The sequence below is a fragment of the Rissa tridactyla genome, chromosome 4 (genome assembly GCF_028500815.1).
Source record: "Rissa tridactyla isolate bRisTri1 chromosome 4, bRisTri1.patW.cur.20221130, whole genome shotgun sequence".
In the NCBI taxonomy this organism is placed as follows: domain Eukaryota; kingdom Metazoa; phylum Chordata; class Aves; order Charadriiformes; family Laridae; genus Rissa; species Rissa tridactyla.
Genome location: NC_071469.1, coordinates 8,229,251 through 8,247,509, shown reverse-complemented (window position 1 = coordinate 8,247,509; position 18,259 = coordinate 8,229,251). Strand labels below are relative to the sequence as shown.

At 40.3% G+C, this 18,259-nt stretch overlaps 1 protein-coding gene across 1 annotated transcript; it reads left to right on the top strand.

Moving 5' to 3' along the window:
- Positions 1 to 10,343: 10,343 nt before the first annotated feature.
- KCNA4 (potassium voltage-gated channel subfamily A member 4) lies at positions 10,344 to 12,403 on the top strand. The gene has a single exon (XM_054200995.1). The coding sequence runs from the start codon at positions 10,344 to 10,346 to the stop codon at positions 12,330 to 12,332; it is 1,989 nt and encodes a 662-aa protein (XP_054056970.1). The 3' UTR covers positions 12,333 to 12,403.
- The last annotated feature ends 5,856 nt before the right edge of the window (positions 12,404 to 18,259 follow it).

The window sequence follows — 18,259 nt, the reverse complement described above, 5'->3', positions numbered from 1 at the left end:
TTTAATAACTCCACGGATGCACAAAAGAAACCCTCAGAGAACAGTGAGTTGGGTGCCATATGCAGGGGCATATGGGTGTCCACATACCTGTGCATACACACGCACTGCAAATGGATCACTTCCACTTTGCAGAAAAGAGGGAGGAGTACTAGACGCTTCTTGAAACAGTTAAACTTTTTGTATGTAAATAACTGTACTAAAGAGGTCCGAGTACAGAATTCAGCTCCGGGTATAATGCACGCACACTTATGTCACTCAGATGCCTTTTCTTAGGCTGCATTGTTTAATGCAATCCAACCACTTTGTCAGGACAACCACTGTAGGGCTTTCTTAACACCTTCCATTTGAAAATTCTTGGTGGGGGTTAAATTGGTAAGTTTCATTGTTTTGACAAATACTTGTATTGATAAATAAAGCGTATCTGTACATTTGAATTATGAAGAATTATGAAGAGACCCCGAAGATAAAGCCAAACTTTATGTTAGTGAGATTTATCAGATTAGGACAATGGCATGACAACACAGCCAACAGACCATGATTTTTTTTTGTTTGTTTCGGGAATAGCTTTGGTCTGGCTTGAAGTTACTATTTTTACTTGTGCATAGAAACTGCTATATTGTTAGTCTGGTGGCTGTGTACAATATTCGTCAACTAATCCATTTCAGAGCATGTTGAGAGGGTGGTGCAGAGGCATAGGGTGAATGTTCACAGCACTGTTAGTGCAGAGGATGTCTTCACAACTGACACATCAACAATCCCTTGTGTGAAGCACTACTGTGTTCCTATGGGGAGTGTTGTTAAACGCTGAGAGTCAAGTAAGGGGATCTAAGAGCCTAGGTAGATTAGGCCTTTTCAGTTAGTACAGAGGGCTAGTTAGCTCACCTTCAGCTCAGAAACCTCACCAAATTCTTCAGCGTTAGACCTTTCTAGTCAATGGGTTCGGAGAATTACGGTGACAATTTGATTCCTAGTGGATTCAGATGGGAGCTGGATGTTTAACAGCTTTATGTGCTGTTTATACAGATCTACATGGGGAATATGATAAACTGTTCCTAAATAAATTATACACTTAGCTTTGTATCCCACAGAGCAAGTTATCTGCTAGTTACTAAAGGTTCCAGTTCCAACTAATTAGCTATGCAGGTCTAATCCTGAACAATGTGGTGAAGCTTTTGACTTCAATATAGAAAAGAAATTAATCTGTGCTGGACTGAAAAGTTCTGAAGTACCTGGACCCTGAGATCCACATACTTAACGCTGAGTTTAGCAACGCATTCAGTCAGAGTTTCAACCCAAGGTTTCCATGCTGAGGTTAACATTTGGGCTGGGATTTCTGCATTCTATTTCTGACACAGAATTTTGACACAGGTATAGTGCCAAATTTTTAAAAGAGCTAAGTTTAATTCAGTTTTCAGGATCTCATATGAATGGTAATTGTGTTCATAAACAACTAGTTTAGTTTTTGTTCTCCGTATGAAAACTGCTCCTGTTTTTGTTCAACAACAGTGAAGCAATGCCCAGAGACACTTAATAACACAATGAGAGTTCCCAAACTTATACACAGGTATGAGGAAATTTGCTATAGTAAACTGCAGCTGAGAACCACAAGATTTCTCTAAAATTAAGGGTTGATAAGGAGGGTTTTTGACTGTCCTGGGATAGGAGTAGGGTAGAAATGAGCTAATTTTAACTAGGGATTTTTCAGGAATTAACTCTGTCCCCAGTGTACAAAAGAATATCAAGTCTCTAGAGGTTATATCTGATCTCTGTGTGGAAACTATTTAGTTGGGCTGCAGGGATGAGGTGCCACTTTTGGGAACTCTGTGTTGGGCTGTACTAACGAGGCTATGCCAGTTACATCTTACAGCTTTACCTGCCCAGATGCATAAACACAGAAAGGGTGCTTCTGGCTGCAGCTCCTTCCCTCACCTGCTTGTGACAGCTCTGCCCGAACATGAGGAGAAACACTGGTAGGGCAGCATGTGATTTCCAGGACACTATTTCCTGTTTTCTCTGAAGAAAAGACAACAGGCTGGATGATTCATTCAACAGGTTAGATCTGACATAAGGAGTATATTATTTTATTGTGTTAATTGTACCTTAGCTTTCCCAAGCATCACTGTAAATGATCCTTAATGTCCTGAAATGCAGGTCTCCTTCAAGGGAGTAATTTCCAAGCTACTTCTAGTATCTCCATATATACAACAGTATTAGTGCAATTTTTATATTGCCTTTCCGATACCTATTTTAATTTCTCAATTCCTAGCTAGTCTCTGGTCCCCAAACTAATTTCTTTCTCAGTGGCAACCCTCGAGAAAGGGCATTTCCATTCTGGAAAAGTTTTCCTCAGTAAATACACTGACAACAACAAAACTATATGTTTACCTCACACCAAAATAAAGGCTACCATAAGATTCTTTCTAAACTGCTTGCTAGTTCAAAATTAGCCTCAAGAATATTTATTTCATCTGATAATCTCAAGAATTTATTTTTCTCCAGACTTGTATAGTAATAACTGTTGTTACACCCTGCCAAGGTTGGTTAATTCTCTGTGTTTATTCAAGCTGTGAACATTTTTTTTCTATGTTAACTTCATGCTTAGTACACCCCTGAGATCATACAACAATATCTCTGAAATAAAGAGGTTTAATGAACTTTTATGAGGATATAATTTATTTAGGAACAGTTGGTTTTATAATCTTTCCCATGTGGATCAGTACATGTGGCACGTAAAACTTCTAGGCATCTAGAACCCATGTGAATCTCATCTTGAAGCCACTAGGAATAAGGCTGAACAGATTCTCATTTTTGTCAACATAGTTCTCATTGTTAAAGTTGCTTACATTTTCTCTGATATGCAAGGCTATCAACGTTGGTTAAAAAAACCCCATACGTTCTTCCAGGGTTTGTGTTTGTGTGCATGTGGAAAAGAGTGGAATCAAAATTTTTGCGTCATATCTGAATACTCTGACATACTTCTGATACGTCATGAACTTGGATCTGTCAGAATCAGTCTCCTCTTAAAAAATGGAGCAATTTTCTGTATCTTTATCATGGCAGGAGGAAAATGATCCTCTAGTGCAATGGTGGCATGAAAGCATTCCCTCGCACACACCTCTAAAGGCCAAAAGAAAATGGCTGTGCTCTTTGCCCTGTTGACCTACCTAATGGGAAGGGTATGAAGTCTGATTGCTGCTTCTCTCTTCACCAGTCTCATCTGGTGTCTGTCCTGGTTCTTCTCTATTTGTCAGTAGGGTGACAAGATGATGCCAGAGCAGACTATGCTGATTTTGACCCAAAGGTTCCTCTGGAGGCCATATATGATTACCGTCAAATTATGGACCAAGACAGTTAGCTGTGAAACATGTAACTCTTGTAGTTATAGATAAGAATCTTTAGTAGGAATTGTTCTAGTCTAGTAAATTTAGGTTTCTCACCTAATTTAAGCGTAATAATAAGTGTAAGTGGACCCTTCTAGTGCAATTTGGAGCTTTACAGATACAATGGTGTATCCACTATTTTTAGTTTGATCCTGCAGTTCCTTCATGCACATGTCCCTTCGTGCTACTTTCATAAATAAGAGTTATAAAAATATATTTGCTAGAACTTGAGCAACATCCATCTACTAAAAATCTTGAGTTCATAGAAATACCCTTTTTTTTTTTTTACCTAAAAAGCTGTATGTGAGGTATGTTTGATGCCATACTTGAACATCTAAAATTCCTTTCTTTACATGCTTCTTTATGCTACTGCATGTTCCTGAAGCAGAAGATACTTGAACTTCTAGCTAATAAGTCTTCATGATTTTAACAGTAATTTGATCTGTTGTCCTACAGATGTTCCTTCCAGTTGTTCTGCAAGGCCTGGTTAACTTAATAGTGCAAAGCTATGTTAAATATTAGCCCACTACCTAATTTTCCTCCAGAGTATTCCTGGTAACCTCCCAGTGAGAAATTAACCTGCCATGCCCTCATAATGTTATGTGACCTAGACAAAAACATATGCAAGCCAGAATTTAGCACCTGATATTTCCAGGTTTTATAATTATTGCATTTACTGTTAGCATAGTTTGAAAATGGCATATTCAGAATAATACACTGATTCTTGAATACATAAATGGAGCAAATCCAGTGACACAGTAATTCTAGTAATTCTGTGAATCTAACTCATTTCCTTCATGAGTTAATTACAGTAACAGTATCCGAACTGGAAATCCACACTGCTCACTACTACTTGGCATATCTGTAAGAAGGGGCATTGACTGATCCAAGTTCTTATGTTCTAAATAAAAACAAGTTGTTAGGGGAAGAAAAAAAAAAGGTGGAAAATTATCCTTAATATGCTGGAAAAGGGAGCTCAGCATTACGAGTAATGTGGCCATGGGTATCTTGGAAACCTGGAGTAGGACCAAGAATATAAGTAAGGTCTCTCCATTCTCAAGCAGTTCCTTATTTAGATGCTTGCTCTCCATACTATCCTTTTTTTTTTTTTTTTTTTTTTTGCTATTGTTGATTTCCAGAATATCCCTGATATGAGTCTGCCCAGAATGCATGGAGAAATACTCAAGCCGCAAAGTAAACCATACATGGTATTTTTATCCTAGTTTCTGAGTGGGTCCATACTCCGGTACAAGAACTTAGTCTTCAAACATAAATATCATCAGTATTTTTACTGCTATTCATCCTAAATTCAGTGGTAAATGGCAGTGGTTTTGCGTACTTTCCTAAGAAAGTACAAAAGGCCTGCTGTTCTCTGGAGTGTCAACTTCCTTGGATTAGCCTGTTGCAGTACCAGTAATGAACAGATGTGCTATTCATATACGTTGTGTATAAGAACAAACTGAGAATAGGCTCTATTTTATTCTGCTAAGTACCTCGTTAAATAGTGCCAGTCATATTCAAAAGAACAGTACTCGAGCCAGATTCTTTGACAGGGGCGTCTTACTGAGCCTGGTTAGTAAAATATGAATAAAATATGAACTCCCTAAAGCGATATAAAGCCTGGGAGAGAAAACCTAGTTGTGGAGACAAGAATTCATTGCTACTTTGGTACCTAAGGATCTCCAGCACTGTAATCAACTAAGAACAGCAGGGAAAAATAATAAAAAAACCAAACCATGTTTTGAACCATATTTCGTCACATCTGAAATGATATAGCAACCGTAGTCTTTTCACTTGATTATCCTGAGCACCCACTGCTGCAACATTTTACTTGTTTTGAAAGGAGTTCCTGATCTTCTGGGAAGTTGGCTGAGTTGCGTTGAGAGGCTAATAGAAATTATAGTGAAGCAAGCATAGGAAGGAGCAGAAGAGTAAAAAAAGACGACTAAAAGAGAAATACAATAATTCGTAGTCTAGAAGAGCAGTTAAGTACTGAGCTGTAGTGCAGCCTTATTTGCTGCCCAGAGCTCTTGATTACAGCAGGAAGATTAGTGTTGGACTGAGGCCAGACTCTGCCGGTGTGAATTGCAGCAATTGGGGGGTAGCAGAAATTAATATTGGGCATAGCAACATAAATTAGGCTTTTTACATCTCATGTTCCCTTTGCATGAAAATGCGTTAAATTGTTGTGTATTTTTTCTGGCACTGTATGCAAAGAGAAGCAATAGCAATGCTTATTTCTCCTCCACATTACTGTAAAACGGAACAAATCTATGTGATAGCATACCTTACAGAACCTTTGCTATGCTATAATATTCTTAATACAGTACTAGCAAAGATAATGACATGTACGTATTCTCTTTGTTCTACCAATAATAGTATCCCATATAAATATGAAGGAGCAGAGGGAATGTAATATCTTTTAAAAAAAAATTGCTCTTTGAATACTATGAAAATACAAATCTGAATGAAATGAGTCACGGTATTCATCTGTAAATACTTAAAGCTTGTTTTTTGCTTTTAAATCAGTTAAAAATTGGATCAAATAAGACCTCTGATTTAGATTGAATTGCATGTAGTTACGTGATCCCTATCACATTAGAATGGATTTAAAAAAAGGTACAAAAAAGCTATTTGGCTTCTCCCGTTAACAGTGTTATGTGTGTATCCCATCATACATCACAGTTTATTTATCCTTCCTCAAGAATATGCTTTAGCTATTAAACTGAAAATAATAATGATGATCAAAAAAGGCATACTAACGTGATTGGTCTGTTTCAACTTGTCTTTCTTTATACTCAGATATCCACTGAATTTTCAGTTTAGTGGTCACATGAGACAATGACCAGAAAATGCATCTGAAACTTTGGAAGAAAGGTAAAAGCAAGATAAGCAAATTTTTTTGGTCTTAAGCCCTTGAAACATCTCAAAAAGGAATAAAAAAAGTGTTCAGGTCCTACTGATAAAAAGCAACACAACACTTCATAGAGAACGAAGTGACTGAATGCTGGAAAATGCCCCTCGAATTAATTTTTACCGAAGGAGCAATAAGTCTAGGTGTTTCTAATAATTTAAAAAGCATACCTATGATATCTCTTCTGTTTTTATGGCATCGTACATGTCCTTCTGACTGAACGATAATAGGGTTTGATCTCTGTCTTTGGTATGTTCTTGTGCCAAGTTGCAGAAGAATCTGGGTTTTGGTACGGGAAGTGAATTTCTAGAATGTTTTTAAATTCCATCCAGGAGCATCAAAATTTTGGACTGCTCTTGTGATGACACCACTTTGTATTTTAATGGAGTTTGGGGTGACATTAGGAATTTCGATATGTCTTTCACTTTATATTGACTATAGAACTTGAAGGATTGTGATTGTTGAAAAATCGGTTAGATCCAGCTGCCGTTTTGTACATTTCACAGTACTTTTGACAAGATGTTTATGAACTGATTTGATGCCTGACATTTTGTATGTTTATTTGGTTGGTCCTTTGCTCTCGCTTATATAGTCATATGTCACCTACTGAAATGAATGGGATTAAGAGTAGGAGCAGGTCGGCAGTAGAGACAGAGAGGTAACATGGATAACCTGGGTTGTGCTGCTAGGGATCTGAAGGGAAATGGTCTTCAGGCTCTCTCTGTTATGCTGGACTGGAGAGAACGACTTGACCTAAGCAATGAAAAAATGCCTAACTCGCTGCATGTGTTGAATTTGCCTCCGTTTGCAGACACCTTGAGGCAAACTGTCTGGAGCGAGTGCGCTCTTGATTTATCCTAGCTATGATCCTTGCTATAGGGCTCTAAAGCACCAAAATCCTTTTTGTTTTCCACGTTAAGTAGGAATGCCTACACTTAGTTTTATTGAGATGGTAGAATTGTAGCTGTGATGTTAAATGTAGCCAAGCTGCATTTTCATGGTGCTCGCTTACAGAGAGTGGAATCAGTCACAGTTTGGATTTTCTAGGCGCAGAAGGAATAGCCAGTTTATACACTGCTTGTGTTACAGACAGCGGGAACAAAGATGTCACATTTTTGGCAGAGGTGTTAGAACCCTAGCAAATCCACAACGGTACCCTATTCATGAACCAGGACCTACTTTTCCGTGTAGGAACAGAATTAGGAGTAAAAGTTAATTTGGCTCCATTGCATGATGGGCGCAGCTGGCCCGGGTGTGTTGGGCAGGAGCAGAAGGAATCGTTTTCTGCTTTGCTTGTACCATTGGAGGGTTTGGGGCGAGCGAAGCAGCAGGGCGGAGGTAGGGGGCAGCTTTTTCCTCTTTCCGGGAAGCTTGGTCTGCACTTAGTTTTGAAATTCCCTCACCCACCTCAACAATGTCATTTTCTTCTTTAAAAGAACACCCCCACCTCCCCCAAAACCAGAAGCCAGGGCTTTGTAAGCGTTGCTTTGAGCACAAGGTTACCCAGCCTGGGCGTTATCCGGCATTGGAATACTGCTTTCAGTCGTTCACAGGAGACGCGGGGGGCGGCGGGAGCGGCGGCGGGGCGCAGTGCGGGGCGGCGGCCGGCAGGGGCCGCCGGTGAGCCGGAGCCGGTGTCGGGGCGGCGCGGCGGGGCGGCCGCGGCCCCGGCAGCGCGGAGGGCGGGGAGGGCGGGCGGCGGCTCCGCCGAGCAACAGGGCGGGCTGCGGGAGCACCCCCGCCGCTCCGGCACGCAGCGACCGCCGGCCACAGCTTTAAAAAAAAAAACCAAAACAACAGGCAAGAAAAGCTTTCTAGTAGAGAGCTGCTTTCTCCTCTTGGTGGTTTTTTTTTTATTAATTTGTTTTTGATTTTTTTTTTAATTTTTTGGTAAGCATTACCAAAACCCGGCACAACAAGTGGATGATGCGGGCGGGTGCTGGCTGAGCCCCTGCCGTCTGGACGTGTTTGGGGGAGAAACTGCAAGAAGCGGCACCCTGTGCTCCCATCAGTGGAAACAGGCTTAGTACGCGGATTATTTAGTGTTGATTTACAAATCTACTGCAAAAGCTGGGCTTGGAGAGACCAGTGGTCGCGCTTATCCATTCATTCTGTCTCACACACACACAAACACGCCGCCTTCGTTTTTGGTTTTGGTTTTTTTTTTTTTTTTTTCCCTTTTGGAACAAGACTCTTGCTTGTTGCCTTTCTGCAAATGCCTGGGCGAGAGGCAGCGTCTGTGGCTGTGCAGAGTGCCCCCAGCTTAAGCTGCCTCACTGGCTCGCTCTTGGTGCTCTTGATGCATCCAGCAAGAAGGGAGAAAAATAACTCGTCAACCTGTGGTGCTGACTGACCATACACACCTGCAACTGTGCATCAGTTGGCATAGCCCCCTCCTCAGGACTGCTCTCACCAGGTCCTTACACTAGCAAGGACAGCATTGCTATTTCTCTGCCTAGGAACAGTAAGTATAATAGCGTTTTTAAGATCCTTTTCTGCATGACACGTAGGTCTGATTTTAAAAATAGCGTCATTTAATAGTTCATATTCACCTTCTATCATGTATTAATAGATATAGCTATAAATGAGGCTTCTGTTTCAAGGGGAGGGGTGTGTGTATTTTGGGGTGTGCTTGCATGTAGATGTTGCTTCAGTGCACCTGCAGTTGTGTTTTCTTGACATATCATATCACAGTATTTTCACTTGAGTGAGCATTGTATGTGCCTGTTTCCGAATTAAATTCAGTGAGATGTTCATTACGATTGAAACACAAATCAGTTATAGGTGAAAATGTAGCATTCGTGCATCCTGTGTGTTTCTACAAATATAACAAAAGCTCTTTATGTAGATACATTTATTCTGTAATATTTCATAGAGATATATGTAGGTGTATCTATTACGTATGTACTCAAAGACCTGAATGCACTGTGTATTGCAGCATTTTTATTAGTGTTTATATGTGTTGGTGAAGCATGCATGTGTTTGTGTATGGATGCAAGTGCTTATATGGGTGGGGATTTTGTATCTCTGTCTATATATATATGACATACCCACCCACATCCTTACCCACGGAGTCGTTCAAAATCTCTGTGCATGTGATGTGGGTGTGTGTGTAATGTAGAAGTGTGAATAGTGTGGGTAGGGGAAGATTTGAATAGCGTGGTAATAGATGACACAGTTTCATTTGATCAGTGTGACCTTTTAGGAAAACAATCCAATCTTTTCCCTTTTTGTTTTGTTTATTTTTGTGTGTTTGTGCATGTGCCTCAGGTTAAGTGCTGCTTCTGCATGACCATAACCAAAGGGTGACCCATCCACTCCCTTATCTCCTATGGGGACCTCAGAGCCAGTTTCTCAGTCTTCATCTCCTCCTCCTCCTCCTCCTCCTCCTCTTACCACTGCTGCTGACGCCCTGGGTGCTGCTCCCAGGTTTGAGACATTGTTGACAGGCTGAAGAAAGGATTTGCAAAGACCTCCTCACTGTGTAGATGAAGTGATGGCTGGAATTAACTTCAACTCCCCGAGTAATGATTTTAAACAATAAGATTGCTAGGCCAAAGCATTACCAGGAACAAATTATGAGGAATTTGTTTGCATTTGCATTTGGTTGCAATGATGAACTAAAACCATTTGTGGAGAGCAGGTACCCTCTGATTTGCATATTTTTTTCCTCCTGAATGCAGTGTTTGTAGCCTGCAAGGTAGTCATGATTCTGATCAGATCTGCGTCAGCCACGGGAGATAAATGAAAATAAAGGGGCTTGGTGGATGAAAGAATGAGGCCTCAGCTGTTCCTTGGTTAAGTTTCATCTTTTCTTATTGGCAAAACAGTAGTTTGTGTCAGATGTTCTGGACAATAAGAAAATGCAGATCTGTGGTTGTCCAAAACATAGATTCCGTGTAACAAGTATGTTGCTCTGCTCTATGTCCAAGGGACTGTCCTCCAAATGCAAATGGCTTTGAACTTTCTCTAGTGAAAGTTAAGGTTATACTATATATAAAAGAAAACCTTTTTGCATTAAGCTATCAAAAAAAAAAACCAGTTGCAAAATGGAGGTTGCAATGGTGAGTGCGGATAGCTCTGGGTGCAACAGCCACATGCCCTATGGATACGCAGTTCAAGCTCGGGCCCGAGAGAGAGAGCGGCTGGCACAGTCGAGAGCCGCAGCCGCCGCAGCCGTAGCAGCAGCAACAGCAGCAGTAGAAGGTGGGGCGACAGGTGGAGGTGGACCATATCACCACTACCATCAGGAACAGAGTCGAGGTGCATCCTCCTCTTATGGTGGGAACGCGTCACGCAGCAGCATGCCCCACCGCCAGAGTGGTAAGAGGCGGAAGAAAGGGAAAAAGAGGAGCCACCGCCTGGGCAGCAGGGACTGTGGGGCCTCCTTCCCCTGTTCTGAGCTGCTGCCCCTCAGTGGTTCTGAAGAGAGAATACTGAAGGACTTGAGTGAGGAGGAAGAGGAGGATGAAGATGAGGATGAAGACGATGAGGAAGAAGGAAAGCTCTACTACAGTGATGACTATGGGGAGGATGAGTTTTCATACTCGGACCAGCCACCTGATGATGGTGGAGGCCCTGGGGGTTACAGCTCTGTTCGCTACAGTGAGTACGAGTGTTGTGAGCGTGTGGTAATCAACGTGTCAGGACTGCGGTTTGAGACCCAACTGAAGACATTAGCTCAGTTCCCGGAGACATTGTTGGGTGATCCAGCGAAGCGAGGGAGATACTTTGACCCTCTCAGGAATGAGTACTTCTTTGATAGGAACCGGCCCAGCTTTGATGCCATCCTGTACTACTACCAGAGTGGTGGTCGGCTGAAGAGGCCAGTCAATGTACCCTTTGACATCTTCACTGAGGAGGTGAAATTCTACCAACTTGGGGAGGAGGCCATGCTCAAGTTTAGGGAGGACGAAGGGTTTGTCAAAGAGGAAGAGGACAAAGCTTTGCCGGAGAATGAGTTTAAGAGGCAGGTTTGGCTGCTGTTTGAGTACCCAGAGAGCTCCAGTCCAGCCAGAGGCATTGCCATTGTCTCTGTCTTGGTCATCTTGATCTCCATCGTCATCTTTTGTCTGGAGACTTTGCCAGAGTTCAGAGATGACAAAGAATTCATCATGTCCCTGAGCTCAGGGAAGGGGCTTTCCAATGAGTCACTTCACCTGGATGCTGGGGAGCACACCATCTTCAATGACCCTTTTTTCATTGTAGAGACAGTATGCATCATTTGGTTCTCCTTTGAGTTTACAGTGCGCTGCTTTGCATGTCCAAGCAAAGCATACTTCTTCAAGAACATCATGAACATCATAGACATTGTCTCCATCTTGCCTTATTTCATTACTCTGGGCACAGACTTGGCACAGGAGCAGGGCAGTAACGGTCAACAGGCCATGTCTTTTGCCATCCTGAGGATCATCCGTCTGGTCAGGGTGTTTCGCATCTTCAAGCTCTCCAGGCACTCCAAGGGTTTGCAGATCCTGGGTCACACGCTCAGGGCCAGCATGAGGGAACTCGGCCTCCTCATCTTTTTTCTTTTTATTGGAGTCATTTTGTTTTCCAGTGCTGTTTACTTCGCAGAAGCTGATGAGCCTGCCACCCATTTTCAAAGCATCCCAGATGCCTTTTGGTGGGCTGTAGTGACCATGACTACAGTTGGTTATGGGGATATGAAACCCATAACTGTGGGTGGGAAAATAGTTGGGTCCCTGTGTGCCATTGCGGGAGTGTTAACCATTGCTTTACCAGTGCCAGTGATTGTCTCCAATTTTAACTATTTCTACCACAGAGAGACTGAGAATGAAGAACAAACGCAGCTGATGCAAAATGCAGTCAGTTGCCCTTACCTCCCAGCAAATTTACTGAAGAAATTTAGAAGCTCGTCATCTTCATCCACAGAGGATAAATCAGAATATTTGGAGATGGAAGAAGGAGTTAAAGAATCTCTTTGTGTAAAGGAGAAAAAAAGTCAGGACACGGGGAATAGCAGTGAGTCAGAGAAGAAAAACTGTGTAAATTCAAATTCTGTGGAAACTGATGTGTAATGTTGAACGTTTCCAAATACATTTATGCATTAAAGAGTGCAGTGAAAATAATGAAATATGCAAACAAGAGTCCACAGCATACAGTAGTATGCCATTTAATGGTTAAATACAAATAAAAAGCATTGCTAAACTTGGATTACATATCAAGTAAGTGGTATAACTTGAGGAAGGGATTGCTAGATCTGATATAATTTCAGACTTTATATTTTTATTAGAATGCAAGTGTTTTGCACATGAGGCTGAAAAATTTATTAAAACCAAGTCAGTTTTACAGTGGGTGCATGAACTGTCGACATCACTAGTAACAGCTCTGTGGTAAAAGTTGGCATTCAGAGGTATTTACTATGTAAGAAGCAATGAAGTTTGGTAGTCATTTATCTATTTATCAGTGCTTTAATAGCAGCTACCATAAATCATTGGATACCATAGTCATTGTTTTTCAAATGGTAAATTTATTGTAAAAAGATATTCTACAGAAGATAGATCTAAATTTTTTTTCTTGAAATCTATTATGCTTGTTTTTAACTGGAAACTTACTTTGAAAAGGCTGCTGACCCTCCAGAAATTGTTTATTTTTATAACTCTCTTTGGAGGCATTGCAGCATTTGTTGTCTAATAATGAAAGAAATGAAGTAAGAGAATCATTTAACCTGGTCTGACTGCAAAGGCAAAAGGACTGGAATGCTTTTTTGCACTACTTTATATGCTGGAGATATATCGAAAGAGACTTCATACTGTGAATGTTTACTAATGTAATAGTTCAATGACAATCATTGGAAGAGTGAATTCTGCATCATATTTTATTGTTTCTTTTTTCTTTATGTGATGCTGATGGCGAAACATTACATCGACTCCATACTCTTTTTAATTATGAACATCTGTGATCTGGAAAAGGATTGTGAAGTAAAATTTTATAATCAAAATTATTTGAAATCAGTGTTTTCTACTGATGCCCTCCAGAAATACCATCCCGATTCATATCTTTTTCCTGGTTAATTTAACATTCGTAGTCTATGATTAGTACGTGCACTTTGTCAGTATTGAAGAAATTCAATGTATGGGAGGAGAAGGTAGAAGTAATAAGATATTCAGTTGTTACAGTACTGACAATTGAGAATTGCTAACTTTTAACATGCAATTATTGGTACTGCATTTTCCCTTAATTACAGCTTTCACCCATGTGTATTTGAAGCAACATTTAAGATCCAAAATAGGCTTTCTGGGATTCAAAATGAACATGCTGGGTCCCATGCAGTCCTTGAGAAAACATTCTGTAATTTCTTTTCACTGATTCTTAGACCAGCTGTATTTTACTCTGTGTCAAAAACTTCCATTGCCCTTCCTAGGAGATTAAGGTAGGTAAAGATGGTCTGGCCTGCAGTACATTCCAGACTCCAGATTGAAGTAGGTAAGATGTTGCTGCGTACAACGTAAATAATAGAGTCAGAACAGGCATTTTTTTCAGACTTATAATTACCTAGGGAAGGCACAATTAAACTGGAACTGTTTTTGAAGAGGCACTGTGGAACATTCCAGATTATGAAACTTGAACCAAGTTGGCATATGCACTTTAAGGGCTGGGACAGGCCATTATGAGAGAAAAAGGGGCTTACCAACACTACGGAATTACAGTAGTTTTGCAATATTAATTTGAAGCCGGGTAGAGGATTTTTGCAGGGGGAGAACTAGTTAGTGACTGACTAGTCAGTGAGCTGAAAAGCAACAATAAAAGCAGTCCAAATCGGGCGCCTACAACATGATGCATAATCTATCAGATAAGCATTGTTTGCTGCGTGCCGCAGCCCGTGGTACTGAACAGAGCCATAGACATGGGGTTTTCTGTAATGGTTGATTTTTGCCTTCGTGGATTTTCTGTGAATTTCCTTTTCGAAGTTTCTCTGCTTGTCCTCTTTTGCATTGCAGAAGAACTAATAAAACCCAAGACACACACAAAAGACTGCGTTGTGCTGAGCCCCGGTTCAAAACTTATGTGTAAATGTCTTGATTCCTAATTTAAAATCATAGGGCAGGCTTCACTGTATTTTTGATGTGAAGCGTTAAACAAAGCTGCTTTTTAGTGTGATGATATTAATTCCAACTATGTTTTGAATGAAACAACTCAGTAATTTTATACATAGGTATTTGCCAAAATTGAACATTGCATTTTGTTCTAGCTCGTATGAGTTAAACATACTAAATACTTTTTTCTACAGGGGCAGTATCAACAGTGAGGATGAGCGTGCTGTAAAATCTGGCAAAAATCCATAATTGAAAGTGTTTCTTTAACAGCTAGTAGTTTATGATGTAAAGAGCACAAGGGTTCTGTTGTAAGCTAGCTTGCTAGTAGTTCTGTGTAATACCAGAGACCATTTAATACCAGGGCTCATGGCAAGAATGTAGGCGTAGAAGAAATACTAACTAGGTAAATAAAGAACTGAGCGAAAAGAAGTAGTAGGTCTTTGCAGTATTGCCTGGTTGAAAGGGAAGGTGTTTTATAAAAGGTGTCATTTTAGATGTCTAATGGAAAGAAGGAAGAAAACTTTGAGTAACTCTTAGAATACGTTCACACTGTGGATGCGGAGCTCGGCACGAAGTAACTGCTTAAGTAGTAGCTTCTCCAGCAAGTCATTCAGCTGTTCTATTATCAGAACGCAACTTCTTAGTTTCAAACAAGCGCGACGATGTCTACGTTATGCTGTGGTCATATAGCAGTACCTTACTCTCTGAAGGAAAAGGTCTCACTGTAGGGCCTCGTAGCAGCTGGCAGAGCAGCATTCTGGGCATGTTGGCACTACGTACTGCAGTACTGGGGAGACCTGTCCCACGGTAACAGCGGAGCCTGCCCTGCCTCCTGCAACGTGTAAACCTACGTAATGTGTTGTTATAAATAACAACTGCTGCAGCTTAACGATAGATTGTGCTATCACTTTGGCAGACCATTCTGAACCACAGAAAGAATTTAAACCTTTACTTGGGCTGGTTTATAACCTGATTATTCAACTACCCGTCAGTCCAGTCAGTTACAACACAGCTTGAAAATGCCAGAGTCCTGCCCCTAACATGCTGAAACCCAAAGATCCCAAGTGCTTAACAAGAAACAGAAATTTCCATTAAGTATTACTTCCGTTGAAAATGTGTGCCAGGGAAACGCTGTATTTGAGCTGTTATGGCTCCAAATTACTACTGCTGCTTCTGTCAGAGCTTTCCCAGTGTTACTGGATACTGACAACTCTCAGAAAAATACTTTCATCGTCACTTGAGCATTTTACATTTTAAATTATGGTGGTGAAATGCATTCTTAATGTAACTGACGTGAATGGAGTTACACTAGGGATCATTTTAGTTCTACTAATGTAGTTCAAATGATTTCACATTGACATACATTTCAGCTAAAAATAATGCAAAATGAGAGATTTTGATACTTCAGGTTCACTTGCAGTGGTGAAAAAATTTGGAGGAGTTCCATTAGAATTCATGGAATCACAGCAGCATCAAATCAGATTTTGAATATAGGCTGATACTTAACTGCGTGCTGGCACTTATTTAAAGAAATTCGTAAGTCTTTTTATAGTAATCTTAAGTGCCAAGGCCAGACTCAGAAGGAGAGAGTTTTGCCAGCTGAAGTATTGGAGTTAATGCCTGACTTCAGAGATCTATATATTTTTTTTTTCTTTATTAAAGTCATGGAGTTCTATGATGTTCCATTGATTCCTTGAAAATTTCAGCCTGGATGCTGAAACTTATATAAAGGAAGTGTTGTGTCTCGCTGTCAAGGGAGTTCTTGGTGAAGTTTTTTAGTGTTCAGTTCAGCCTTCTCAGAATGATACTACAAGAGGCCAATTCCACTTGATGGAAAGTGTAATTTTTTTATTTGTATTTGAAGGAAGTTTTTTTTGTTGCGGGGTCTATTTCTGTGATGACCGTGTAATGCGGAATAAATTTGGAAGCTCAAGGGAGTTAAAAAACCCCACTGCTATCATGGTTACGTCTAAGTCATGACAACAGCGTTCTTGGTGTTTGGGGATGCTAATAGGCATTATGGATTTCTTGTGGTCAATAAAAATGGGATTTGAATGTGTTTTAAGTCAGCAAAACTATTCAAATCGCTTTGGAATGCAAAAATGATTTTGCATCATACTGGTGTGCAAAGAGTTTGGGATCAGGCCATAACCTTGAATAAAGGATCATTATCGTGTAACTCCTGACGTGGAAAGTTCCTGTCAAGTATGCTTTCAGGTGTTGACAGTCATTTGACTTGGGATATGAAAAATCAGTGCTAAGCTACCCAAGAATACGAAATACTTCCTGTTCATATTAGGATAAATGCGCTATGGAAAACCAGCAAAGTATCAGAAAGTCTATTCCATGTGTAACTAGTTTGTGGAAGGTCTTTCCTGCACAGCATTGAAGAATGAACTGTGTTTTTCTGGTGATCCCAGACTTGTAAAACTAATTCCGAGTATAAATGAATTTTTAGCATAAGCTTTACACTTTATTGGTAGTCCTCAAATGAAATATGAACTATTCATGGTGCTTTAGACTATGTCATTAGCTTCCTCTATTTCTTACTGGTTCCTTATTACTTTTACTGTCATTGTGTCCAGTTATAAATACAGGCCTAGATTTTTTTTAAAAAATATTAATTGACATGAGACAGTAACAAATAAAAGCACAGATTTAAAAAAAAAAAAATAAAATTTACAATATCCAGCATATAAGTTACATATTTTTCTTATTATTAAATAAACCTAAATAACAGTCTGTAACATCTGGAGACATGGGACAGGGTACGCATTTTCCTGTTGTTATGACTGAATGATTAAATGCTTCTGATTTTGCAGTGAGTAAGATCTAGTTTATAGATTTACTGTACTTGTGCACCTCTGAAACAAATGCTTGTAGAAAAATTGGCAATTTTTAGAAAAAATGAACATTCCTTCATTTCCACAGAGATCATCTAATGTGGAAAAAACGATTGACAAATTAATTCTGGGTTAAAGTGCATAAATGTTTTTTACCTGGCAACCAGGTACAAACATGAAACTTTATATATTGCTTCCATGCTTTCTGTGTATTCAGAACTCCGATGGCGTTAATTCTGAAGGAAAAACTCATTAAAGCATTATCTACTGAGATGGTTGAATTAATTGTTATTTTTAATCCTTTTCTGTATAATTATAATGTACCTCGAGACCTTTTTCTGCAACAGGTCCTTTGGAAAATAAATACATAAGTATATAAGAAGGGAAGAAGAGAAATCTTAAATTACATGTCAAAATTTGATAAAAGATTCCAATTGAGGGAAAGTAGGTAAGTAAAAACTTTTTTCCTTCACTTGTGCGTTTGTGGTACTGCCATTGAAAGCAAATTGGGGGCAAATGGGTTGAAAAGATCTACAAGTGCAAGAGAGGTACGTCATGCCTGTGTCTGTTCCAGATACTCTGGGGTCTCAGGAGCGGCAGGAGCTGCGTCTTGGGTCAGCTCCTGCTCCTGCATGGTGCAACTGGGGAGATACTCGTTACGCCAGGCGGCAGCAAGAGGGGTGGGAGAGGGTACGGTGACATTTTTAGCTTGTCTGGTAAATCCATGCTCCTACCGCAACTATCCTATCTGAGTGCAAACCAGTTTTTAAATTATTTGCTCTGAAATACCGTGGAACCCTTTTAGACGGGGAGGAGCCTGCTAGTTCCTAAGCTACAGAGGGGCTCAGGTCCACACTCACAAAATGTACTTTTAGACACCTGACTTCCATTCATTTCATTAGGAATTAGGCTGCAAAATGCTTCCTGAATCTGGGACCAAGTGTTAGGGTCAAAAGGAGGACCGTCGTGGAGCGGGTTTCCCAAGTGTTACAGTATTCCCAAAGGAGCGTAGGAAGTCGACAGCACACATTCAAGATAGATTTAGGTCTCTCTGTTTTCAATCTC

Excerpts from the sequence above, each read along its gene's own strand:
- KCNA4 (XM_054200995.1), top strand. The coding sequence starts at position 10,344 with ATGGAGGTTGCAATGGTGAGTGCGGATAGCTCTGGGTGCAACAGCCAC.